Below are 26,711 nucleotides of genomic sequence, written 5' to 3'. Positions count from 1 at the left end.
ACTTTTCTCTTCACCTTTTTTTTTTTTTTGATGGAGATTATTGTGTTTTCTTTTTTCAAACATATGGAAAAGTAGACAAAACAGTACAATGAACCCATCACCCTATTTAACCAACCATCATCTCGTGGTCAGTCTCACTTCATCCCTACCTCCACTCATTTCACTTTCGCTCTTTCACCATTATTATTCTGAAGCAAATCCTAGGATAATATCATCTCTTTCATAAATATGTTAGTATGTATCTGTAAAAGATAAAAGTATTCTTATTTTAAATAGAGCTATAATACAATTGTCATAACATTTTTTTTTTGCTGAGGAAGATTTGCCCTGAGCTAATGTCTGTTGCCAGTCTTGCTCTTTTTACTTGAGGAAGATTGTCCCTGAGCTAACATCTGTGCCAGACTTCCTCTGTCTTGTGTGTGGGACACTGCCACAGCATGGCTTGATGAGCAGTGTGTAGATCTGCACCTGGTATCCAAACCCGTGAACCCGGGCCGCTGAAGCGGAGTGCACAAACTTAGCTACTACACCACTGGGCTGGCCCTTGTCATAACTTTTTAAAACATGAATTCTTTAATGTTGTCAAATATTCACTGTGTAAATTTCTAATTATTTCATGAATGTCAGATTTTTTTTGAAGTTTGTTTATTTGAATCAGGATGCAAATAAGTTTCACAAATTGTTTGTCTTTAGTTTTATCTAAATGAGACAACTATGCAGTTTCAAGATGAGTACACTTAACTTTTAATACAGCAAGCCCACAAAAGTTGAATTGCAGTGACCAGGGAGGTGATGAATTGAGAATTGTCTGAGTTCTTGTGGAAGTAGTGACAGTGTAACAGCTTAAGATAGCCATTCCCTTGCAGTCTCACAACAGCAGATATTGTTTCAGTTGTCTTTTGGGGAATGTCAGCATTGTTTCTCGTTGTAGGCCCCAAGGTGTCAGGATTATGGTTAATAGGCCTCATCCAAAACTTTGTTTATTCTCAGGCAGTAAGTATTCTGGAGTCCAAAATTTTCTCTGTCTTATTGCCATAAGGTAGACAAAAGAGGCATCGTTGGTCAACAGCAGACCTCTGAAGCCACACCTGGGTTCTAACCCCAGTTCCTCTCTTTGCTAGCTTTTTGTAAAAATGTGTGGACAGTATCTCCTGGATTGTTGTGAGGATTAAATAAGATATCGTTTGTTATGATTCAGGATAAATGACCAGCACATAGTAAATGATTGCTTATAATGTTAATTAGAGTTTTCAGTCTGAAAAATTTCTCTGTTGTGATTGACATTATTTTTCATTTCCTTAGGAAAGCTTACTATATGTCAAAAAATTGCTATATTAGAATCTTCCAGAACTAGGGGTCTTGGGACCATGATTGACTGTGTCCAAAATCATGATTAGTGAGAAGGTATAGCAAAAATTATATCACACTCAAGACTCACACTAACTACCACTTCTCTTCTAGTCTTTATCTTGGGATTCTTTCCATGATCCTAAATTCTACAAGGAGTGCTGAAGGATATGAGAGTAGACTCTTCTTCTACAGATAATCAGTCTTTCCATCCATCCTTCCTTTTTTTCCTGTTCTTCCTGTTTCTTTCCCTTCTGTCTTCCCTCCCTTATTTTTTCCCTCCACTTCCATCTTCCCTTCCCTTATTAATTGACGTCATTCTGTGTACAAGGCCCTATGTACTCTAACTAGTTGCTTCAGATACAGTGATAAATAAAACATACTTCCTCTACTCATAAATGGGGTAGTCTAGTGAGGAAGACACAATTTAAACAAATAGTAATCATAGAATATGATGAATTTTAAAATAAATATAGAAAGTTAGAAAACTCTTAGCAGTTGGGCTTAATCTCATTTATGGGGCAGGAAATACTTCCCTGAATGGAAATCAATCAGAAAAGTGTAGGGAATTTTTTAGGTAAGGGAACAGCATGTAAGAAGTCCCAGAAGCTAGAAGGAAAATGATGTTATTGAGGAAATAAAAAATGCCCTCTGACAGGAACAAAATATAGGGGAGTGTGGTAAAGAAAGATGGGGGAAGGTAGGCCATGGAATGTTCTGTAATCTGTAACAAAGAGTTTGAGTAACAGCTAGGATCAGGGTTTTCTGCTGACAGCTTGGACAGACTTTGGGGTAGAGAGGACTTTCATTTTTTTAGTTCTTCCTTTCTGGATTTTTTTTTCCCTCTCCTTTCCTCTAGTGGATTAGAAACCAGATTTAGGCTATTTGCTGTGCCACTGGGGTCGTAGTGAATTGATGTTAGCTTTAACAGTAGCTATGAACATATTTCTACTTAAAATAACTAAGAGTGATATTGTAATTATTGAAATGGTATGTAAAGTTTATAATTACATGTAATCTTTAGTCACAAAAACATCATTTGAATTGATCACTGGTCAAATCAGAATATTTTCCATTCAAGTTACTAAATCCCTTAATGACAGTAAATCAAAGGTAGCAGCTGTTTTTACTTAACATATACTTACTGTTCCTTTGGACATAACTTTTTATATTTACCAAGGAACTAATTAAATTGACTTCTGGAGTAAATCAAAAGATTAGTACCATATGTGAAAATTAACACATTATAATTAATTATTAAACGGTGACCTTCATCTTGAACTTATTTTCCACTGTCAGGGAAAAATCTTGAATTTGAATGTCCAAGAGCTAAAAAATACTTATTTATAGAACCTATTGAAAGTAAACTGTATTGAAAGTCATGTGTTTTATATAGCTAATCCAGAAGTCCAGATTCTAAGTAGAAATGGGAGAAAATAATGTAAAAAATTATGAATATGCTATAAGTAACCAAAAGAGGCATTTTTCATCTACTTTACAATGAAACAAGGTCTTTTTTACATTCTCATTCAAGAAACATTTCTTTATTCAACAAGCATGTACTGAGTACAAACTACATGCAATGATCTCTCGTCTCTTAGTCTCACTTTTAATCTTTAATACAGTTCTCCAAACAATATCATTTTTATTTCTTAACACATCTATTCAAATTTCTCCTTAACAATGTGATATGTGTATTACCTACAAGAGAATTCAACCAGTTTCTTGAGTTTAAGACTAGAAATAATAGTAATTCTCTCGTCTCAAATTTAAAACTGCATTTAAAAAAATTTAACAAGATTGCTTGAATAATTATCAACCCTTAGTCAATCGCGTGCCCCATTCATTTTAAGATATGTTTCACTATTGAAAATAGTGATAGCACACATTTATCACTATTTTAGTATGTGCCAAGCACTATTCTAAGTACTTGATGCATTTTAGCTCATTTTATTCCTCCCATCAAAACTATGAAATAGATATAGACTACCCATATATTACAGATGAGCATATGAGGCACAGAAAAATTAAATAATATATGAAGGTTTACAGAGCTACTAAGTGGCAGGACCAGGCCAGTCATTCTCTCCAGGGTCTGTGCTCTTAACCGCTACACTTTGCTGAGCACATAATAGTTTTCAATTCTGGGTCTACATTAGAATCACCCATGGAGCTCTTTAAAAACAATACTGCCCAACCTGGACCTAGGCCTGGAGAATTAGAAGCTCAGAGGGGAAGACCTAGGCATCTCAACTTTTTAGAAAAGAGTTGATATAAATACTATGCTGGACTGTCTTTGGCCCTAGAAGTTTCATTTTACTGCTGTTATTATTATTATTTTGTTTTTTGTTTTGAGGAAGATTAGCCCTGAGCTAACATCTGCTGCCAATCCTCCTCTTTTTGCTGAGGAAGACTGGCCCTGAGCTAACATCCGTGTCCATCTTCCTCTACTTTATGTGTGGGACGCCTACCACAGCATGGCTTGCCAAGCTGTGCCATGTCCGCACCCGGGATCCAAACCCGCGAACCCTGGGCCACTGAAGCAGAACGTGTGAACTTAACGGCTGCACCATTCAGCCGGCCCCATTACTCCTATTATTAACCAAAAAGAAAAGACTTCAACTTTTACCCAGTATAATTTTAAAACATCCATTATCTTGTTCCTTTGAAATTGAATTGAATTAGATGGTTTGGATATGTTGTTTATTTGAATTTATTTTTTCTTTGATGACTCGAAAGAAATAGCAAATGAAAAAATTAACATTTAGCTATGAAACCATTATAAGTTTAATTATATAATTTTTATTTTGCATGTTATAGTGATTTTAATTTTACTTGTATCTAATTAGTAAGTGGAGTACTAATGTATGTAAATTTTCTTTTGTAGTACTCAGGGAATTGTTTATTCCATGTTGATGTTACAGCAAATGTATAAGGATCTCTTCAGATCTGGAATTGACTCTTTATTTTATTGAATTATTTCTTTGTATTTTTTTTTTTAGTGCCTGTGCCTTCAACACTTTCTTAAAATAGGTTTTTAAAATGGTTTTTGAAATTAGTTTTTAAAATGGTTTTTAGAATAGGGTAAAATTTAGCTACTGTGAAATGCAGAGGTCTTAACCATATATATAGTTCAGTGCATTTTCATATGTTTACACCCATATAACTACCATCTCCCCCAAAATGTAGAGCATTTCCATCACCCTGGCAAGCTCGCTTATGCCATCTACCAGCCAATCTCCATACACAGCCACTATTTTGATTTCCATCACACTAGCTTGATTTTGCCAATTCTTGGACTTCATATCTATAAAATCATATGATACTTATGCCTTTTATGTCTAGTTTCTTCAACAAAATATTTTTGTGATTTTCTTCCATGTTTGTTGAGTGTATCTGTATAGTTCATTCTTTTTAATCAATGAGTAATACTCAATTGTATAAATATACCTCAGTTTGTTCATTCAGTCTCCAGTTGATGGACATTTGGGTTGTTTCCAGTTTGGGACTATTGTGAATAAACCTGTGTTATTTAGTTTTCAAATATTTGGGGTTTTTACAGATACCTTATTGTTGTCAATTTCTAATTAATTTTGTCATGGACAGGCAAAATACCGTGTTAGATTCCAGTCTTCTGAAATTTATTGAGAATTGAGTCTGGCATATGGTCTATCTTGATGGATGTTCCATGTACATCTAAAAAGAATCTGAATTCTGCAGTTGTTAGATGTAGTAGTGTTCTAAAATGTCAGTTGAGTCAAAGTAGTTGATAGTATCGCTAAAATCTTCTAAAGCTTTACTGATTTTTATTTTGTGGTCTAGTTCTGTCAGTTACTGAGGGAGGGTTATTAAAGTCTGCAACTATGATTCTGGATTTATTTCTACATTTAGATCTGTAAGTTTTGCTTCATATAATTTGAAGCTCTCTCATTAGGTGCATACATGTTTGTAATTGTTACACCCTCCTAATGGCCCCTTTTGTCATTATGAAATTTCCTTCTTTATGTGTGGTATTGTTTCTTATTTTGAAATTTCCTTTATTATTATTGCTGCTCTGACTTTCTTTTTTTTTTTATTAATGTTATGATAGATTACAACCTTGTGAGATTTCAGTTGTACATTTTTGTTAGTCATGTTGTGGGTACACCACTTCCCCCTTTGTGCCCTCCCCCCACCCCCCCTTTTCCCTGGTAACCACCGATCAGATCTCCTTATCAATATACTAACTTCCACCTATGAGTGGAGTCATATAGAGTTCGTCTTTCTCTGACTGGCTTATTTCGCTTAACATAATACCCTCGAGGTCCATCCACGTTGTTGTGAATAGGCCAATTTTGTCTTTTTTTATGCCTGAGTAGTATTCCATTGTGTATGTATACCACATCTTCTTTATCCAATCATCAGTTTCTGGGCATGTAGGCTGGTTCCACGTCTTGGCTATTGTAAATAATGCTGCGATGAACATAGGGGTGCAATGGACTCTTGAGATTTCTGATATCAGGTTCTTAGGATAGATACCCAGTAATGGGATGGCTGGGTTATAGGGTATTTCTATTTTTAACTTTTTGAGAAATCTCCATACTGTTTTCCATAGTGGCTGTACCAGTTTGCATTCCCACCAACAGTGTATGAGGGTTCCTTTTTCTCCACAACCTCTCCAACATTTGTCACTCTTGGTTTTGGATGTTTTTGCCAATCTAATGGGTGTAAGGTGATATCTTAGTGTAGTTTTGATTTGCATTTCCCTGATGATTAGCGATGATGAACATCTTTTCATGTGTCTATTGGCCATATTCATATCTTCTTTTGAGAAATGTCTGTTCATGTCCTCTGCCCATTTTTTGATCGGGTTTGTTTTTTTGTTGTTAAGCAGTGTGAGTTCTTTGTATATTATGGAGATTAACCCTTTGTCGGATAAGTGGCTTGTGAATATTTTTTCCCAATTAGTGAGCTGTTTTTTTGTTTCAATCCTGTTTTCCCTTGCCTTGAAGAAGCTCTTTAGTCTGATGAAGTCCCATTTGTTTATTTTTTCTATTGTTTCCCTCAACTGAGGAGTTACAGTGTCCGAAAAGATTCTTTTGAAACTGATGTCAAAGAGTGTACTGCCTATATTCTCTTCCAAAAGACTTATTGTCTCAGGCCTAATCTTTAGGTCTTTGATCCATTTTGAGTTTATTTTGGTGTGTGGTGAAAAAGAATGGTCAATTTTCAATCTTTTGCATGTGGCTGTCCAGTTTTCCCAGCACCATTTGTTGAAGAGACTTTCTTTTCTCCATTGTAGGCCCTCTGCTCCTTTGTCGAAGATTAGCTGTCCATAGATGTGTGGTTTTCTCTCTGGGCTTTCAATTCTGTTCCATTGATCTGTGGACCTGTTTTTGTACCAGTACCATGCTGTTTTGATCACTGTAGCTTTGTAGTATGTTTTGAAATCGGGGATTGTGATTCCGCCGGCTTTGTTTTTCTTGCTCAGGATTGCTTTAGCAATTCGCGGTCTTTTGTTGCCCCATATGAATTTTAGGATTGTTTGTTCAATATCTGTGAAGAATGTTCTTGGGATTCTGATTGGGATAGCATTGAATCTGTATATTGCTTTAGGTAGTATGGACATTTTAACTATGTTTATTCTTCCAATCCATGTGCAAGGAATGTCTTTCCATCTCTTTATGTCATCGTCAATTTCTTTCAAGAAAGTCTTGTAGTTTTCATTGTATAGATCCTTCACTTCCTTGGTTAAGTTTATCCCAAGGTATTTTATTATTTTCATTGTGATTGTGAATGGGATTGAGTTCTTGAGTTCTTTTTCTGTTAGTTCATTGTTAGTGTATAGACATGCTACTGATTTATGCACGTTAATTTTATACCCTGCTACTTTGCTGTAGTTGTTGATTATTTCTAATAGTTTTTCTGTGGATTCTTTGGGGTTTTCTATATATAAGATCATGTCGTCTGCAAACAACGAGAGTTTTACTTCTTCGTTACCTATTTGGATTCCTTTTATTTCTTTTTCCTGCCGAATTGCTCTGGCCAGCACCTCCAGTACTATGTTGAATAGGAGTGGTGAAAGTGGGCACCCTTGTCTTGTTCCTGTCCTCAGAGGGATGGCTTTCAGTTTTTGTCCATTGAGTATGATGTTGGCTGTGGGTCTATCATATATGGCCTTTATTATGTTGAGGTACTTTCCTTCTATACCCATTTTACTGAGGGTTTTTATCATAAATGGGTGTTGGATCTTGTCGAATGCTTTCTCTGCATCTATTGAGATGATCATGTGGTTTTTGTTTTTCATTTTGTTGATGTAGTGTATCACGTTGATTGACTTGCAGATGTTGAACCATCCCTGTGTCCCTGGTATAAATCCCACTTGATCATGGTGTATAATCTTTTTGATGTATTGCTGTAATCGGTTTGCCAAAATTTTGTTGAGGATTTTTGCATCTATGTTCATCAGTGATATCGGCCTGTAGTTCTCCTTCTTTGTGTTGTCCTTGTCAGGTTTGGGGATCAGGGTGATGTTGGCTTCATAGAATGTGTTAGGGAGTTCTCCATCTTTCTCAATTTTCTGGAACAGTTTGAGGAGAATGGGTATTAAGTCTTCTTTGAATGTTTGGTAGAATTCTCCAGAGAAGCCGTCTGGTCCTGGACTCTTATTTTTGGGGAGGTTTTTGATTACCGTTTCTATTTCCTTACTTGTGATTGGCCTATTCAGATTCTCCATTTCTTCCTGATTCAGTTTGGGGAGATTGTAGGAGTCTAGGAATTTGTCCATTTCTTCCCGGTTGTTCAATTTGTTGGCATATAGTTTTTCATAGTATTCTCTTATGATCTCTTGTATTTCATTGGTATCTGTTGTGATTTCTCCTCTGTCATTCCTAATTTTATTAATTTGCGATTTCTCTCTTCTTTTCTTGGTGAGTCTGGCTAGGGGTTTGTCAATTTTGTTAATTCTTTCGAAGAACCAACTCTTTGTTTCATTGATCCTTTCTATTGTCTTCTTTGTTTCAATATCGTTTATTTCTGCTCTTATTTTTATTATTTCCCTCCTTCTACTGACTCTGGGCTTTGTTTGTTCTTCTTTTTCTAGTTCTGTTAGGTGTCGTTTGAGGTTGCTTATGTGAGCTTTTTCTTGTTTAGTGAGGTGAGCCTGTATTGCGATGAATTTCCCTCTTAGGACTGCTTTTGCTGCATCCCAAATGATTTGGTATGTCGTGTTCTCATTTTCATTAGTCTCCAGATAAAATTTGATTTCTTCTTTAATTTCTTCAATGATCCATTGTTTGTTGAGAAGCGTGTTGTTTAGTCTCCACATTTTTGCACCTTTCTCTGCTTTTTTCTTGTAGTTGATTTCTAGTTTAATAGCATTATGATCAGAAAAGATGCTTGATATTATTTCAACTCTCTTGTATTTATTGATGTTTGCTTTGGTTCCCAAAATATGGTCAATCCTTGAGAATGTTCCATGTGCACTTGAGAAGAATGTGTAACCTGCTGTTTTTGGATGAAGTGTTCTATATATATCTGTGAAGTCCATCTGGTGTAATTTTTCATTTAATTCTATTATTTCCTTGTTGATTTTCTGTCTGGATGTTCTGTCCGTTGGTGTTAATGGTGTGTTGAGGTCCCCTACTATTATTGTATTGTTGTTGATGTCTTCTTTTAGTTCTATTAAGAGTTGCTTTACAAATTTTGGTGCTCCTGTGTTGGGTGCGTATATATTTATAAGTGTTATGTCTTATTGGTGGAGAGTCCCTTTTATCATTATATACTGTCCCTCTTTTATCTTTCTTTATCTGTTTTGCTTTGAAATCTACCTTGTCTGATATTAGTATAGCGACACCTGCTTTCTTTTGTTCATTATTAGCTTGGAGTATTGTTCTCCATCCCTTCACTCTGAGTCTGTGTTTGTCTTTGGGGCTGAGGTGTGTTTCCTGGAGGCAGCATATTGTTGGATCTTGTTCTTTGATCCATCCTGCCACTCTGTGTCTTTTGATTGGGGAGTTCAATCCATTTACATTTAGAGTGATTATTGAGATGTGGGGGCCTACCACTACCATTTTGTGTCTTGTTTTCCGGTTTTCTTCAGTTTCCTTTGTTTCTCGTCCCATGGTTTAATCTGTTCTGATGTAGAGCTGCTACTCTCTGTTGTTGTCCTTCTACTTATCTCCTCTGCTCTTGGTTTTGTAGCCCCTTTCCTTTTTTGGATTTTTCAGGAATGAGGGTTTTCCTGAGGATTTCCTGAAGAGGAGGTTTTGTGGCAATGAACTCCCTTAATTTTTGTTTATCTGGGAAAGTTTTTATTTCTCCATCGTATTTGAAGGATATTTTCGCTGGGTAGAGAATTCTCGGCTGTAGATTTTTGTCCTTCAGATTTTTGAATATATCATTCCACTCTCTTCTAGCCTGTAAAGTTTCTGCTGAGAAATCTGCTGATAGCCTGATGGGAGTTCCTTTGTAGGTTAGTTTCTTTTGCCTGGCTGTCCTTAGTATTTTCTCCTTGTCGTTGACTTTTGCTAGCTTCACTACTATATGGCGTGGAGTTGGTCTTCTTGCATTGATAAAGTTTGGAGATCTATTGGCTTCTGTCACCTGAAGATCCATCTCTCTCACCAGATTTGGGAAGTTCTCAGCCATTATTTCTTTGAATAGGCTTTCTGCCCCTTTCTCCTTCTCTTCTCCCTCTGGTATACCTATAATCTTTACGTTGCATCTCCTAATTGTGTCTGATAATTCTCGGAGAGTTTCTTCATTTCTTTTTAGTCTTGCTTCTCTCTCCTCCTCTGCCTGCAGCAATTCTATATTGCCATCTTCCAAATTGCTAATTCTTTCCTCCATATTATCGGCCCTACTGTTCAGAGCATCTAGATTTTTCTTAATCTCCTGTATTGTGTTCTTCATTTCCAATATTTCTGTTTGGTTCTTCTTTATCGTATCAAACTCTTTTGTGACATAGCTCCTGAACTCGTTGAGTTGACGGTCAGAACTCTCTCTTAACTCATTGAGAATTTTAATGATGGCTGTTTTGAAGTCATCATCATTTAGGTTATATATCTCATTTTCTTTGGGATTGTTTTCTGTGTATTTGTTACTTTCTTTCTGTTCTGGAGATTTAATGTATTTTTTCATATTGCTTGATGTTGTTGATTTGTGCCTCCGCATGGAGATAGAGTTTAGTTGCTCCTTTCACTTGTTTCAGCTGCTGCGGTGGGGGAGCAGCTGTTTATACTGCACCAACCAGGAACCCTGTCCACAGTTGCTAACTGGGCCTGGGCCCCTCCTCGTAGCCACAGTGGCCCTTTGGATTCCCTCCTCTGCCGTGGGGGCCGTCACAGGGGGGCTTCAGGCTGCTGGTGCCTACTGTTGCAGCCCACCTAGATGTGCTCTCTCCTTGGGGTCTGCAATGGTGTTATGGGCTTTTCCAGCGGCCAGGGGTGGGATCACTTATATTTGTCGCTCCGTTGCTGTCGGCACCCACAAAATCTCACTTGTCCTCTATGGGTCGCAGGAGAGCTATTGGCATCTTCTACAGTCTGTGGTTAGTTCACCTAGCTATGCTGCTTTTGCCCTGGGGTCTTCCAGCCTTGTGGCTGGTGGCTGAGTGCCTTCCTCTGGTGCTGTGCAGAGGCTTTCCCTAAGGCTGCTGTGAGCCTGTAGGGTTTCCCCCTAGGCTACGAAGCTGGGTCTCTGGAACTCCCCCCAGCCCCAGTCCTCTCCGAGATCTCCGGCTATCCCTAGTCCCACGGGGCGGGCAACGGCAGCTGGGGGTCGCCCCGCCCTCTGGGATTCTCTCCGGGCCTCTCCCGGAGCCGTGAATGCTGGGAGTGGCCCCTCTGCTAATGGCAGACAGAGAGCTTTGTCTGCTGTCCGGGCGGAACTCCGGCGCTTCCCGTCCGGGTCGCAGAGCCGGCCTTTGAAAGTTCCCCCAGCCCCGGTCCTCTCCGAGATCTCCGGCAATCCCTACTCCCACGGGGCGGGCAACGGCAGCTGGGAGACCTCCGTACCCTCAGCGACTCTCTCTGGGACCCTCCGGGCGCCGCAAACACCAGGCGGGGTCTCCCCGCGGGCTCAGGTGTGCAACTCCAAAGTTTCCCTCTGCGTTTAGGAGTAATTGCGGGGGGTTTAGGTAGGGTTCTGGTCACCTGTTTCCACCGTTGCTCCTCTGTTGTGTGCTCGCTCCTGCCCTAGATGTGTGTAGATCCTCTGGGGGCGTCCGTTGGAAGAAAGCCGCTTGCGGGTACTAGGCTGCTCGGTCGGGGTCGGAGAGTTTTCACCTGTTTCCACATCCTCCCGGAGGAAAGTCCGTCCGCCTTCCGATGTATAGTCGCGTGGGTATCTCAGACGTCCTGAGATGCTGTCTGGATATCCTTTGTCAAGCGATAAGTGTCCAAATAATTGTAGACTCGAAGGGGGAGAGACAAAGAGGACTACTCACGGCGCCATCTTGGATCTTCTCTGCTCTGACTTTCTTAAGCTTACCATTTGGATGATGTATTTTTCCATTCTTTTACTTTCAAACTATCTGTGTGTTTATATTTCAAGTGTAACTCTTACAGACACATATAGCTAGATTTTGCCTTTTAAATTCAATCTGACAATCTCTGTCTTTTGGTTAGAATATTTAATCCATGTAATGTAATAACTGATATGGTTAGGTTTAGGTCTACCATTTTCTTTCTATTTTTCCCATCTCCGTTTTGTTCCTCTCTTTCTCCTTTTTTGGGGGTGGGGGCAAGAGGCAGCCTTCTTTAGGGTTAAAAGAATATAATTTAATTTTTTATTTTAATTCCTTTATTGGCTTTGCATTATTTTTGCTTTGGGGATTACATTATCATCCTTAATTTTCATAATCTACTTAGAGTTAATAGGGTACATTTGACATAAAATATAAAAGCTTTGCAAGTATAATTCCACTTACAATCCCATCCTTTGTGCAGTTGGTGTGTCATATATTTTATGTCTACATACAGTATATATCTGACTTTAAAAAGCTATTATTTTTCTATTTAAACAATTATCTTTCAAAGAAATAACAGAATTTTTTAAAAGATCATATTTTCCTATTAACCTACACAGTTACCATTTTTGGTGCTCATCATTTCTTCCTACAAATCTGAGATTCCATCTAGTGTCATTCCTTAATAATGCAATTATGCTAGCAACAGATTCTCAGCTTTCTTTTATCTGAAAATGTCTACTTCATCTTCATTTTTGAAGGACATTTTTGCTGGATATAATTGAATTCTGGATTCTTTTGACAATTAAAAGATGTTATTCTCTGTCATCTGGTTCTACATTGCTTCATTGCTTCCGATGAGAAGTTATATTCATTTGTGGTGGTGTTCTTTTGTAATGTCCTTTTTTTCTCTCACTGCTTTCAGAATTTTATCTTTATCTTTGGTTTTCAGCAGTTTGATTCTAATATACTTAGCTGTGGATTTCTTTGCATTTATCCTGCTTGGGGTTCCCTGACCTTTGTGGATCTGTAAAATGTTGCATTTCTCCAAATTGGCTAAGTGTCAGCCATAATATCTTCAAATGTTTTTTTCCCTTCACTTCTATATTTTTTTATCTGGGGCTTCAATTTCATACGTGTTCGGTTGTTTGCTGTGCCATAGCTCACTGAGGTGTTCTTTCAATCTTCAGTCATTTTTCTCTCTGTTGTTCAGATTGGATAATTTCCATTGACATGTCTTCAAGTTTACTGACCCTTTCTTTTGCCATCTCTGATCTGCTATTAAGCCTATACTGTGAATTTTTCATGTCACATATTATATTCTTTAGTTCCAGATTTCCATTTGCTTCTTTTTTATAATTTCCCTTCTCTATTGAGATTGCTCCTTCTCTCATTATGAGCTTTTCCTTTAAGTCCTTAAATATTTATAAAAACCTATTTTTAAATGTTTTTTTGCACATTCCAACATCTGAGTCATCTTGAGGTTGGCTTCTGCTGACCACTTTTTCTCTTGAGCATGACTCAGATTTTCCTGTTTTGAGTGATAACTTTTGATTATATAATGGACATTGTGGGTAGAAACTCTTGGATTCTATTATCTTCTCCTGAAAAGTATTGGTTTTTGTTCTACTAGGCATTTAAATAATTGACAGATCACCTTAAACTTATGGAGCCTTTGTTTTACACTTCTTAGGGAAAGACTGTTTAAAGTTTGCCCTTAGTCCTAGGGCAGCTTCCTTAGTTCTAGACCATAACTTTTTTCTCACCCTTAAGATGTAGTCCTCCTCCAGTTTTAACTGAAAGTCCAAAGTGTTTACCAAGCCGTCTAATTATGTGGAGTTCAAACTCCAAACTCTATTTCCCCTGCAATGGGCAGCCACTGAAATCTCTGTTTAGCTCATTTAGCCTCTAGTGGTTGTTTTCCTCTAGGCTCCCACACATGGGATTTTCTGGGACTGTCTCCCTCAATTTCCAGTTGTTTTGGAAGCAAGGAGCTCTGTGTTCTGGTGACTAAGGCTAATTTAGAGTGCAGCTTTCTGAGTGAGTTCTTTTCACTACCCCTTAATGCTGGGGACTGCCCTCTGGGTAAAAGATGTATAAATGTGAATCTTTTCTCTTCAGGGATTGAATCCATGCCAATTTCTGCCTGCTGTCGGTTGTTCTTCAGTGCCTATTTCAAATGGTTGATTTCTAAGTTTGTTCAGATTTTATCATAGTTAATATATGGGAAGGTTAGTCCAATACAATCTCCTTTGTCGTTACTGGACCTGGAGTACCAGCTCTTTATTTTTTATAAAATTTACTTCAGATGGTTAATATATTTCTGATTATCACTTCATTAGTTCTGTTTTATCTCTTCATAGATATGAAGAGAAGGCTTCTAAAGACTTGGAGCGATATAATAAGCAAATCAAGAGAGCCATTGAACAGGAGTCACAAACACCAATAAAAGATGGCAGAAAAAAGATAAAACCCACCAGTGCATGGAATTTGGCACAGAAGCACAAATTAAAAACTTCGTTAATTCAGCCAAAACTTGATGAGCTCTTTCAGTCCCAAATTGAAAAAAAAAAGGACCAAAACATTAAAGTAGTTCAGATCCCCTTTTCTATGGAAAACTTACAGAAAAATTTTGAGAAACATAAATTTGACTTAGAAGAAAAGGACGAACTTTGCTTGATCCACAATCTCAAGTTTCCTGATGGGTGGCTAATTACATCCAAAACAGAGGTGATGTTACTAAATCCATATAGAGTGGAAGAAGCCCTGCTGTTTAAAAGACTTCTTGAGAATCATAAACTTCCTGCAGAGCCCCTGGAAAAGCCAATTGTATTAACAGAGAGGTATGGTGAAGTAATATGATTTTTTTATTCTAAAAACATTTATTAATCCATACTAGATTAGAAATTGAAGGTAAAAAGTTGAAAGTATTTCCTAGTAAGGAAAAGTGGTATTTATTTAAAGAAGTCTTTTTAAAACTTGATTTTTAATCTTCAGTGGGATTAACTGCTTTTAAATAAATAATTTTAGAATGTTCTACATAGCTTCAGCAATTAATAAATATCAAGCTCAATTCTCCTGTACAGTGGTGACTTCCCTATGGTAATTTTGAAGTTAGGTCACCATGACACTTTCATTGCACACTCTTTAACATTTCAAACATACACCAAAATAGAATTACCCAATGAATGTCCTTATCAACAGTCATCAAGATTTTGCCACTTTTGCTCTATCTGTCCTTTTATGTATATACACACACACACATTTTCTTTCCTTTGCTAAAGTAGCTTAGAAATTCCCGCCCCTGCATCTTTCAGTATATCTGTCTGAAAGATATCTATTTTCTTACCTAACCACAATGCCTTTTTCATACATCATACAATAATAATTCTTTGGAATTGTTCCTCATTGTTTCAAAATGTCTTTTTTATAGTTTAAAAATTTTTAAATTTAATTTGTATCTAAACAAGATCCAGCCATTACAGTTAAATCTCTTCTAATGTCACACCATTAACTTATTGTTGATACTGAGTCACTCGTTCACTGGAATGTCCTGTTGTCTTGCTTTGTCTCTGCTTCCTGTGGTGGTGTTTAACTTGTTTTTCCCTCTCCCATATTTAAATGGAAGTTAGCTTAGGAGGATTGAATAAATTTAGATTCTGCCCACCAGTAAGACTCCTTAATAGGTAGTGCTACGTGAACTTAACCACAAGGCCATAGGACTGGCCCAGTCTCTTTCTTTTTTCATTCCTTTTTTTATTTATTTTGAGGAAGATTAGCCCTGAGTTAACATCTGCTGCCAATCCTCCTCTTTTTGCTGAGGAAGACTGGCCCTGAGCTAACACCTGTGCCCATCTTCCTCTACTTTGTATGTGGGGTGCCTGCTGCAGCATGGCTTGACAAGCAGTATGTAGGCCTGCACCCAGGATCCGAACCAGTGAACCCCGGGCTGCCAAAGCAGAACATGTAAACTTAACCACTGTGCCACTGGGCCAGCCCCTGTCTGTCTTTATTTAAAAAAGAGCTAGAGCGTATCTGAAATTTTAAATTTGATTGCGTTTTAAATGATATTTGTAAGCTTTCATTTAGATCTCAAAAATCTTTTTGTGCTTGTACAAATTATGAGTTAAAAAATTTTTGTCTGATGTTCTGTTATTCAAAAACAAATACATTAAAAACTATTATTTGGGGCCCATACTAGCCTAAAACTAAATCTTTCTTATTTGAACATGGATAGCAGCAAAGCCTATTTCAAAACTTTCACTTTCTTCTGAAATGTGACATCACTGTCACAATTAGTAGTGCAAGTTTTTCAAAACTAAGTCTTGGACAGGATAATTATGGGTTTCACCTGTCTTCTCACCAGAGTTCTAATGCAGGATGTGTAGCTTATCTCTGAATGAAGTAATTTAGATATCTATGAAATACAAAGTAAGATCTCAGTAAAATAACAACAATGGCTAATGTTGATTGAGCACTTACTGTATGATAGGAACTTTAGTAAGCCCTTTGCTTTCATGGTCTTATCTTTACAACAACCTTATGAAAGGTAGGTACTATCATTATCCACATTTTATAGATGAGGAAACTGAAATACAGACTGTTAAGTAACTTACCAAGGCTAATACAGCCCATGTGTAAGCAGCAGATCCAAGATTCCAATCTAGGCAGTAACAGTAGAGCCTGCATCATTCATTGTTTTACTACATCATCATCATCGTCACCACCACTGGGTCTCAGATTGATTTTCTGAATATTAGTTAGACCAGACAGAGCACATCTAATATATAGCCAAAGCTTTCCTCTCTGCCCTCACAGTAAGTGGGTCCTCAGCCTTTCCAAGGTGATAAGCAGACATCATCTATTCATTTACTTTTTCAAGGAGTACAGGATTGTAATGAAGGAACTGCAGCTTGTCATCCTGTGCTGGAACGTAGAACAGTAACTTGCATACCTAAGACAGTACTACCTACCAGATGGTAGACACTCAAATATTCATTGAATATGTCAATGGGGAAATGGTAACCACTCACATGTCAACCTCAAAAGACACCCTGCTGTAGTAACATGTTACGAAGCATCCTGACCAATCCTAAAACCAACATGAAAGGTTAATTTGTGCCCTAGATAATCTTTGCCTACCTCAAAATTTTGTTTAGGGTCTGCACCACTCAGAACCATCTCATATGCCATCTTTGGCAAACATTCTATGCCTGCAGTCAACTGAAGAAAGCTCTCCCAAGCTCTGAATTACTAAATTGAGGAGTTCCTGGGAGAAAAGATACATGCTTATCTTTTTATTATTGAAGAAACCTTGACTAGCAATTGAAAATCACATCGGATGGACCACTTAAGTAACTTGTGTATTATTGTATCTGCTTAAAGGTATAAAATGGCACTATTTATAAATAAAGTTTTCATTTGTATTATATAGAGAGAGCACATTTTTTAATTTCACATTTGGTTTGTAACATTCCAGAAGATAGAAACTGTCTGTTATGTCTATTCTTCCTCCTTTCTGTACACTGTATGTGGTAGGTCTTCTATAAAATATTAACAGAAACGTAAAAAAGTAAAATTGCTCACAGGGCTACTTACACCTTTGTATTTTTGTCACTGATGATAACACTTTTTAAAGGTCCTTTGGATTAAGTTTTTTCCATAAATCCTCTTATTTTACCTACTTAATAAGTTAAAAGGGCCATAATTTCTTTTTCAGTCTTTTTAATGGATCTCATTATTTAGAGATTTTATATAAAATGACAGCAAATGATCAAGGATACAGTGGATCAACTTACCTGTGCGATCCTCGTCTTACAGCAAATGGTTTCAAGATAAAATTGATACCAGGTATGATAATGTGGTTTAATATTTCTTGACTTGGAAAAATAAATCTTGTTCCAAGAGTTACATTTGGGTTTCATAATATACAGATATTATGGTATATTTTTGTCTCATCAAAAGTACAATGTCAGTTGTGTAGAAGCAGTCATATTTCAGAAAGGTCACCTGTGCCTGATAAAGCAAGTTTGGCATCTCATGCCTTGAATTTTCATATTCATAACTTAGTCAAGTAGTTTTGTTATAATTTTTGCCATTCTTTGTGACAATATTCAAACTGCCTGCTTTGTTTAACTAAATTATTAAATACTCCTTTAGATGATGAAACAAAAGGATACTGGAATGGCCTAACAACAAAATGGACATCTCCTTTTCTTTTTTAAAAGCATTTACTTGTTTTGCCAATTAGATGTGTAACATCAGCAGTCTTACTGTTTCTAGGGTGGATGATTTGATTTCCATGGCTTTGCTAAAAAGACTGTGATAACACTATTTGCTTAGTATGAAAATTCACTGGGTGGGGAGAAAGAAGTTCCATCTGGCTAGACTTTAGTATTCTTAGCTGGCCCCTTCTCTGTTCTTTCATAATTTCCATACTCAACTACCTTCTGCCCTAGCTTCCTAGGCTGGTCTCCTATTACTTTCCCTTCATCTGGTATCAAGGGGCACAAAGACACCATGAAGAGTGATTCCGCTGTCCCCTCTCCTGCCTGTCCCTAAATTTTTTCATGACCAAAATGTAGAAAAACAGTGTTGAAGATTTTGTTTGTTTGTTTATAGTATAATGAAGAGTTCTCTTTTTTGGGGAGGGGAAGATTATCCCTGAGCTAACTACTGCCAATCTTCCTCTTTTTTTTTTTTTTTTTTTTTTGCTGAGGAAGACTGGCCCTAAGCTAACATCCATGCCCATCTTCCTCTATTTTATACATGGGACGCCTACCACAGCATGGCTTTTGCCAAGCAGTGCCATGTCCACACCTGGGGATCCGAACCAGCGAACCCCAGGCCACCGAGAAGTGGAACATGTGAACTTAACCACTGTGCCACTGGGCTGCCCCCTCTTTTTTTTTTAAGTATGCTTTTTGGTGAGGAAGATTGGCCCTGAGCTAACATCTGTTACCAGCCAAACTTTGTTTTCTCCCAAAGCTCCAGTACATAGTTGTATATTCTAGTTGTGGGTCATTCTAATTCTTCTGTGTGGGATGCTGCCACAGCACGTCTTGGTGTGCGTTGCATAGGTCCACACCCAGGATCTGAACTGGTGAACCTGGGGCTGCCGAAGTGGAGCATGCGAACTTAACCACTCAGCCACGGGGCTGGCCCCAAAGATTTTTAAAGGAATGTTTTACTGACACATGAAAAGAAAATAAGTAAAAGCAATATCCTAAACCATGAAATTAGATATGTGCAGAAAATGCTGTGGTTTTCCAGACTTTAACTAACTTTACTTGACTTTTGCAGTTTAAGGATATGTACCCTAAACTTCTCACCTTCTACCTCAATCATGGATATTTAGATTTGGAGTGAAGAGAGTCGAAATCCTAACTTTGCCATTTAAAACCAGTGTGTTCTTGGGAAAGTCAGTTGGCCTTAGTGTTTCCTTATCAGTAATAACTTTAGTAATTATTGAATAGTTATTATGTGTGGAGCACTCTTCTAAGTATTAAATGTATTAATTCATTTACTCTTCCTAATAGCCCTATGAAGTAGGTTCTATTACTGTCCCCATTTTATACATGGAAAAATTGAGGCAAAGAGAAGTTAAGTTTGCTTAAGGGTACACAGTTAATGGTAGAACCAGGATTTGAACCCAAACAATCTGCCTTTAGATTATTATATTGCTTCCCTATTAGAGTTCAACTTCATGAAGCAGTTGTGAGCACTACATAAGATACTTATATAAATCAGTTAGCGTAGCGTATAGTACTTAGCGATCATAGGTGTTCAAATATTCTCTTTTCTTGCCGTCCTCCAGCCCCCCTCTCTGACATGAACTGACTTGTAGTCATTTCTTTTAGTCCTCCTAGAAATCTTTCTTCCTTAGGGCCCCTGGCATCTTTTTAATTTGTTTGAAGTGTGAAGCAAGGGGTGTGTGTATGTGTAGCAAAATATTTTTTCTTGATTTAATCTGTATTTCTAATTATGTGGCACTAGTGGCAGGTGCCATTTTTTCATGAAAGATGTTATCACAGCAGTTTGTTTTAAAGGTTAGGATAACTACTCTGTTCCAAGAGCATGTTTATTTTTCAGCCACCCAGTAAGATTCTGTCTGACAGATGCTTTCAGCTCTTAGCTTATAGTGTTTTTTAAGTCCTGTTGAATACTAGGTACTTTGCATGGCACCAAAGATGTAAAAATGAATAAGACAATCATCTACAAACTGACTTGATTTGATTGCAATTTACTTAGATTATCATCAGCATTATTTCTCTTGTCAATAACATCAAGTTAAAAACATTCATGTTTTGGGGCCAGCCCTGTGGCGCAGTGCTTAAATTCGCATGCTCCACTTCTGCAGCCTGGGGTTCGCCAGTTCGGATCCCGGGTGTGGACATGGCACCACTTGGCAAGCCTTGCTGTGGTAGGCGTCCCACATATAAAGTAGAGGAAGATGGGCACGGATGTTAGCTCAGGACCAGTCTGCCTCAGGAAAAGAGGAGGATTGGTGGCAGATGTTAGCTCAGGGCTAATCTTCCTCAAAAAAAAAAAATTTTTTTAAATTCGTGTTTTCTCCACATTTTTTTTTGCCTTTTTTTCCTTCATTAATTTTTAGTTCATTTTTTTTTTTTAATCCCCCCGGCACATAGTTGTATATCTTAGTTGTGGGTCCTTCTAGTTGTGGCATGTGGGATGCCTCCTCACCGTGACCTGATGAGCAGTGCCATGTCTGCGCCCAGGATCCGAACCAGCAAAACTCTGGGCTGCCGGAGCGGAGCGCTCGAACTTAACCACTCAGCCACGGGGCGGGCCCCATAGGTCATGTTTTCTTAAAGACCATTTCTCTTTCTTTTACTGAGAGTTTTGTTGTATTGGACTAACTTTGGATCAACATTTTGCTAGTTGTCACAGAACATCTTTGGATAAACATAAGGCATTTGAAAGAGAGGAAGAATACATCCCTCTGGCTCGAGGGAAAAGATTCTGAATGTGACCCTAAGAACTTGGCTTGTTAATGGGAATAGCTTTTTGTTCTGCATCAATAAGAATTCCATATTTTAGGAAGTGAAAACTTGTCAAATTATTCATCACTTACTCATTTGAAATATTTTCCCTCAAAACTGGAAAGCATTTCACAGAATTTTATGGAAAGTTCTTGAAAGTTTATTATTATATGGTTTCAGATATTTCTGAGTTTTCCATATCTGAATTTTGCAAATACAGAGATTAAAATACTGCCCAATTTCCTCATCTGCTGTCAAATACCTTTTGCCCATACCCACAAGTAATTCTCTGAAATATGTATAATTTTCCAGGGCAAATGTAGTTAGCGTTAGACTTTTCAATCTAATCATACTGTAAAAGGTATAGAACCAGCAATAGTGAATTTTATATTTTTGTTTCCTAGGAAGAACATTAGGATGCCTGCTCTGTTTAGTGTACCATCATTGCATCTGCCAGCCAGGTCAAGGAACTAGTGTGTAATTGGAAACAGGTTAGGGATAGGATCATTGACATCTCAAGGTCTGAAATTCAAGCTACCTCGCTCCTCTCTTTAAATTCATCCATTGATAGCAAATCACTTATCCAACATTGGTCTGTCTCATTCTCTTTACTCCTAGGTAACATTGTGTGGACTTCAATATTAAGAACACTGTTACACAGATTTAATCAAAGAAGACAAATCTCTGCTGTTTTCCAAAATCATAAAATACATTCTAAAGCCAAATTTGATGCTTGAGAATGTATGCTGTTATCGGTATTTTACCCCATTATATATCCAGACATGTAGCTAGTTTTTAGTTTTATTTTTAATCATTGTTAGTTACAGTAGTTTAAATAATATATAATATATCAATTTTAAACATTATTCTAGTAAAATATTTTGAATAAACATTAGTATTTCATTTCCTCAAATTAGTAATACATTAAGTTACTATCGTGGTAGTCATTTTGCAGTGTATGTGCATCAGATCAACACTTTGTACACCTTAAACTTACACAGTATTATATATCAATTATATCTCAATAAAGCTGGAAAAAAATAAGTAGTTACTATGTGAGGATTTTTATAATTTGTTAAATTAAAATAATCATAGAAATAATTCAGGGTTTTAGATTAGATGTTAAACCAGTAGGATCGAATTTGTACAGCAGCAATTGTTAAAACACTTAAACTAGTTTTATTTTAATAAATATCATGGGATTCCATTTTCTTTCCAAAGTAAGAACTGTTCTAAACAAATGTAGAGAACAGAACAGCAATAACTGAGATTAAATTAAATGATATAAAGCGCATGTGGTGTCTGTGAGCACTTATGACTTAATGTGAATGTGAAGTCCTATGGGAAATTACTATTCTCTAACTAAGGAACAAAAGTTTGTCCTGACTATATTAAATTCTAATGAAGGTTCACTAAATGTTTTAACAGTGATTTTGTTTTTAATAGACATTTTCTGGAATATAATTCAAACAAAACTAACTGTATCTATATGTGGTTTTATTATTTTTTTCTTTTAGGAGTTTCTATTGCAGAAAACTACTTGGAAATAGAAGGAATGGCTAATTGTCTCCCATTCTATGGAGTGATGGATTTAAAAGAAATTCTTAATGCTATATTAAACAAAAATGCCAAGGAAGTTTATGAATGTAGACCTCGCAAAGTGATAAGTTATTTAGAGGTATGCATTATTAGATTATGTAGGTTGGCTAGGTTTTGAGCTACTTAACTGTTCTTTAATAAAATAGTTAACCACTTCAAAATAATAAAATTTCTATAAGGTTTATTATGTTTGCAAGAGGAAATACTATTAAAAAAGAAAAACCCGTTAAAAGTCTTACATCATAGACTGGTTGTGATAAACACTATCACAGATCCTTACTATAACATTATTTCTTGAGTATATTGAGGACGAGCCTTATACATGAGATACTTTGTAGTGAAGTTCTTTTGTTTTTTTTTTTAAGAAGGATTCAAAATTGCTCTACCTTTTTATCAAATCCTTGTCTAAAAAAACTGTAATGTGATTGTAAGCCTTGATTCTTCAAGAGCAAAAGAGGGGGAGGAAAGTAAAAGATGTAGATTATTGAATAAATGGAAATTTTAGCTTTCTATCAGTATCTGCCACAAATGAGAAATGTAACAGTGGGTTCAAAAAATAAATTCAAAACTAATAGAGGATGGAGGAAGATTGCAAACTTTTAAATGTCCAAGTATAGGATAATGGTGGGAAAACAACAGTAATTGTCTCTATATTTGAGGTTCTGTCCTTCAAGGTTGACTGGTATTATTTTGAAAACAAACCTGAACTTTAATGAAGTTTATTTCCTCCCTTTTAAAAAAATGAGCCATTTTTCTTTAGACTATAATTGTGGCACGCCCACTACATTCTGAGGATCAGACTTCCTCAACAGGGAAAGTCTACTTTTTACCCTTTCTGAAGATCGTATTCAGCACCATTCTGTGAGTCCTTCAAGAGCTTTGTCTTGTGGAACTTCCCAGCCTATTGTCGGGGGTGCAATTCAATACTGATAGTTTTTAGGGACTTCAAAGGAATCTTTCCTTGTGAAAGAGCTAGTATAAACTTAAAGGTTGAGTGAGTGGTGGGTAGTGTTTTGTGTATTGAAGAACCATGTAGGAAGAAATCAGATTTCAGAAATAACAGAGAAAAAAGTGGTTGGGATTAGATATAAATATTTTTACTGATAATATGCCTCTCATTACGTTAAGGCAGTAGTGGATATGATTAAGGAAGATAGTCTAGGAAAAAAAGAGAACTTGTATCAGAACCACAGGAATGCTTCCATTTAATGTCGAAGTGAATAAGATGAACCAGAGATAAAGATAGAGTAAAAGAAGAACGAAGAGAGAGGTGGATGTAAAAGTCAGAGGAGGAAAGAAATTTAAAAATAAGTAAGTAGTATCATGTCCTCTATAGGGTAATAGTTGCTAGAAGACCATCAGATGTGGCTGCTAGATGGCAGTAATAACCTTGAAAAGAGCTGTAACGGAAAAGTAGAAAAGATGAAGACATTTGCCAGTGGTCAGAGAGCGGAAAAGTGTAGGCAGCAAGTCACCTGGTGGTGAAAGGGGGAAAAGAGATTAGCATGTTTGTATTGAATTTGGTGGAAAAGATTGACAATAAATGATTGGAGAACAGATGTTCCAAAAGAGGCAAGAAGGAAAATGGGATAATGATACAAGCTTTAGAAAAGAGAAACCATTCTTTCAATCAAGAGTAGAAGAGAAGAGGGAAAGTAAAAGTAAAAATATTTTGAGGTAAACTTGAGAGAAGTCATGTATGATACATGTGGTAAGGGAGTAGGAGAGGTTATCTGCTAAAGGGAAGAGGCTGAGGAGGCAGTGGCGAATTGAGTATAGTGGAAAAGTTCTGAAAATAAGAGCTGTAGGTCCTGTAAGAGAAGGTTGACTATAGAAGAATAAGATGTTCAAATGGCCTTAAGGACTCATAAGACCTAACACTGGTATTGGATCCAGCCAGAACATTTTTGTAATTCTCCAAAACTGAGCTTGGTAGAATTTATCCAAGGGTAAGATTAGCAAGACAGATATGGAGGAAGAACAAGAAGGTGCGTGAGAATATTTGAACACATAATACATGCAAGAAACTGTATTAGCTCCCAGAGGGATATAAAGGTGAATTGGATTCTAGTACCAATCTGCGCTTAGATTCTAGTGGGAATCTAAGAGGAATGCAGGAAGCTAGAAATAGTATCCTTAATGTCTCACTCACTATTCCTACCTTAGGTAGGGGAAGATGACAGAAGGGTACTGATGGGCCAGGAGAATAAGGAGAGAGAGGAGATTAAAGGTCAAAGTGAAGAATAAGAATAGATTTAGTTAGAATAAAGAAGTAGGATGGTTGGAAAGAGAATGGGAGGGGGGTGTGGTTACAGAGAATAATGTTAGGATTCAAGATCTTTCAAGTACAGTTCTTTTAAAATATCCTAAAAGAAGCCAGCTTTGCTAATACTATTTTACTCCCAAACTCTGTCTTCCCTATCTCAGAAAACAGCATTACCATACCAAAAATGTGGATGTTATCCTTGATTCTGTGTCCCTCGTAACCAGTCTATCAGCAAGTTTTGACTCATGTCAGGAGTCTTATATCTCCCCCATCTCCACTACTATCAGCCAAGTCAAAAACTCTCAACTAGGACTGCAGTGATGGCCTGCAAGACTCCCTGCTTCTCTTCTTGACCTGCCTCAAACCATACTTCACTCGGCAGCCAGATTGATTCTTTTACAATGTGAAACAGATGTCAGGGTCTCCCTTAAAAACCCTCTGGTTACTTCCTGTGCATTCAGATTAAACCTCAAATTGCTCCCTCTGTCCTAAAGGGTGATATGACCCCTGCCTAATTCTCTTTGTTGTTCCTCTCCCCTTTAGTGTCTGTGCTGCACCCACACTGACCATTTGATTCCTTACATTCCCTCTGCCTGAAATGCTTTTGTTTCCCCATGATCTTTGCATCATGGTGCCTTATTTAAATTGAAACTTAAATGTCACCTCAAGGGAGCTTTTCCTAACCACACAATCACTCTCTAGCATGTTGTCCAGTTTAATTTTGTGCATTATTAGTCACTGAAATGTTCTTTGTCTTTTTATCTGTTTTCTGTTTCTCTGTACTAGAATGTAAATTTCACAAGAACAAGGATCTTGTTTATCTTGTTCTCCCCTGTATTCCTGGAACCTACAGTAGTGACTAGCACATAATTGGTGTTTAATATTTGTTGAGTGAGTGAATAATAAAAAGAATGTAATCAATTTTCTGTCTTACTTCTTGCCAAGAATAACATGTTTTCTGCTTCAAGATATATCATGGTAAAATGTATGGCTTTCTCTTCACAGGGAGAAGCGGTGCGTCTATCTAGACAGTTACCCATGTACTTATCAAAAGAGGATGTCCAAGACATTATCTACAGAATGAAGCACCAATTTGGAAATGAAATTAAAGGGTGTGTTCATGGTCGCCCATTTTTTCATCATTTAACCCATCTTCCAGAAGCTACATGATTAAATATGTTTAAGAAAATTTGTTATTATTGAAATTGATTTGGTCATAAAATAATGAGTCAGTTTTTAAGCCATCTTTGTACTATCATGTGTTAAATGGTTATTTTATAAGTGAGGATTCACTGGCTTGTTTGTATATTGAAAACAATTTCAAAAGCTGTAGAAAACTTAAATAAACTAATATAGACTAATAATTCATTTCATTCTCAACAACTAGCCTTTGTAATAATTATTGGTTGTAAATTCCAAATTGGAAAATACCTAGTATTCTTGGGTGGTTGATTTAATAGGTGCTATGGACTGAATTGTGTCCCCAAAATGTATATGTTGAAGTCCTAACCCCTAATGTGATGGTATTTGGAAATAGGGCTTTTGGAGAGGTAATTAGGTTTAGATAAAGTCATGAGGGTGGGGCCCTCATGGTGGGATTAGTGCTCTTACAAGAAGAGACACCAGAGAGTTTGCTTTATTCTCTCCTTTTCTCCTGCTACCCACCATATGAGGATACAAGAAGGCGACCCTCTATAATCCAGGAACAGAGCTCTCACCAGAAACCAGCTGTGCTGACACTTTGATCTTTGACTTCTAGCTTCCAGTATGAGAGAATTAATGTCTGTTGTGCATTTAAGCCACCAGTTTATAGTATTTTGTTAATAGCAGCCGGAGCTGACTGATACACTGGGTCAGTCCTGTGCAGGAAGAAATCACACAGACCCAGCTGGCGTATGTGACGTAAGTTGTCGTTCTTGTTTAAAGTAGGATGGAGAAACACAGAGTGGGAGAAAGAGAAAATGAAGTTCAGAGGAAGAAGAAAGAGCATAGCTTTGAAAATCCTGCCATTTATGTCTATTTTGGGGGTATGGTTTAGAAGTTGCTGTTG

General features: G+C 37.1%; 1 protein-coding gene across 8 annotated transcripts in view; it reads left to right on the top strand.

Moving 5' to 3' along the window:
- Positions 1–26,029, top strand: part of LOC124233514 (PMS1 protein homolog 1-like) — an 83,841-nt gene extending 57,812 nt beyond the window's left edge. For 6 of the 8 annotated variants that reach the window (XM_046650664.1, XM_046650668.1, XM_046650663.1 and 3 more), the window contains 4 exons: positions 14,158–14,637; positions 17,514–17,644; positions 22,314–22,474; positions 25,667–26,029. In XM_046650664.1, the coding sequence (XP_046506620.1) occupies positions 14,158–14,637; positions 17,514–17,644; positions 22,314–22,474; positions 25,667–25,831 (937 nt within the window). In that variant the 3' untranslated portion in view covers positions 25,832–26,029. Of the gene's footprint in view, positions 1–14,157; positions 14,638–16,953; positions 17,479–17,513; positions 17,645–22,313; positions 22,475–25,666 lie in introns of those variants that run through there. The other 2 variants (XR_006887084.1, XM_046650669.1) reach the window with 2 other exon arrangements.
- Positions 26,030–26,711: the final 682 nt, after the last annotated feature.

The sequence above is a fragment of the Equus quagga genome, unplaced genomic scaffold (genome assembly GCF_021613505.1).
Source record: "Equus quagga isolate Etosha38 unplaced genomic scaffold, UCLA_HA_Equagga_1.0 203_RagTag, whole genome shotgun sequence".
NCBI classification, from domain to species: domain Eukaryota; kingdom Metazoa; phylum Chordata; class Mammalia; order Perissodactyla; family Equidae; genus Equus; species Equus quagga.
This window is presented reverse-complemented; position numbering and strand designations above follow the sequence as displayed.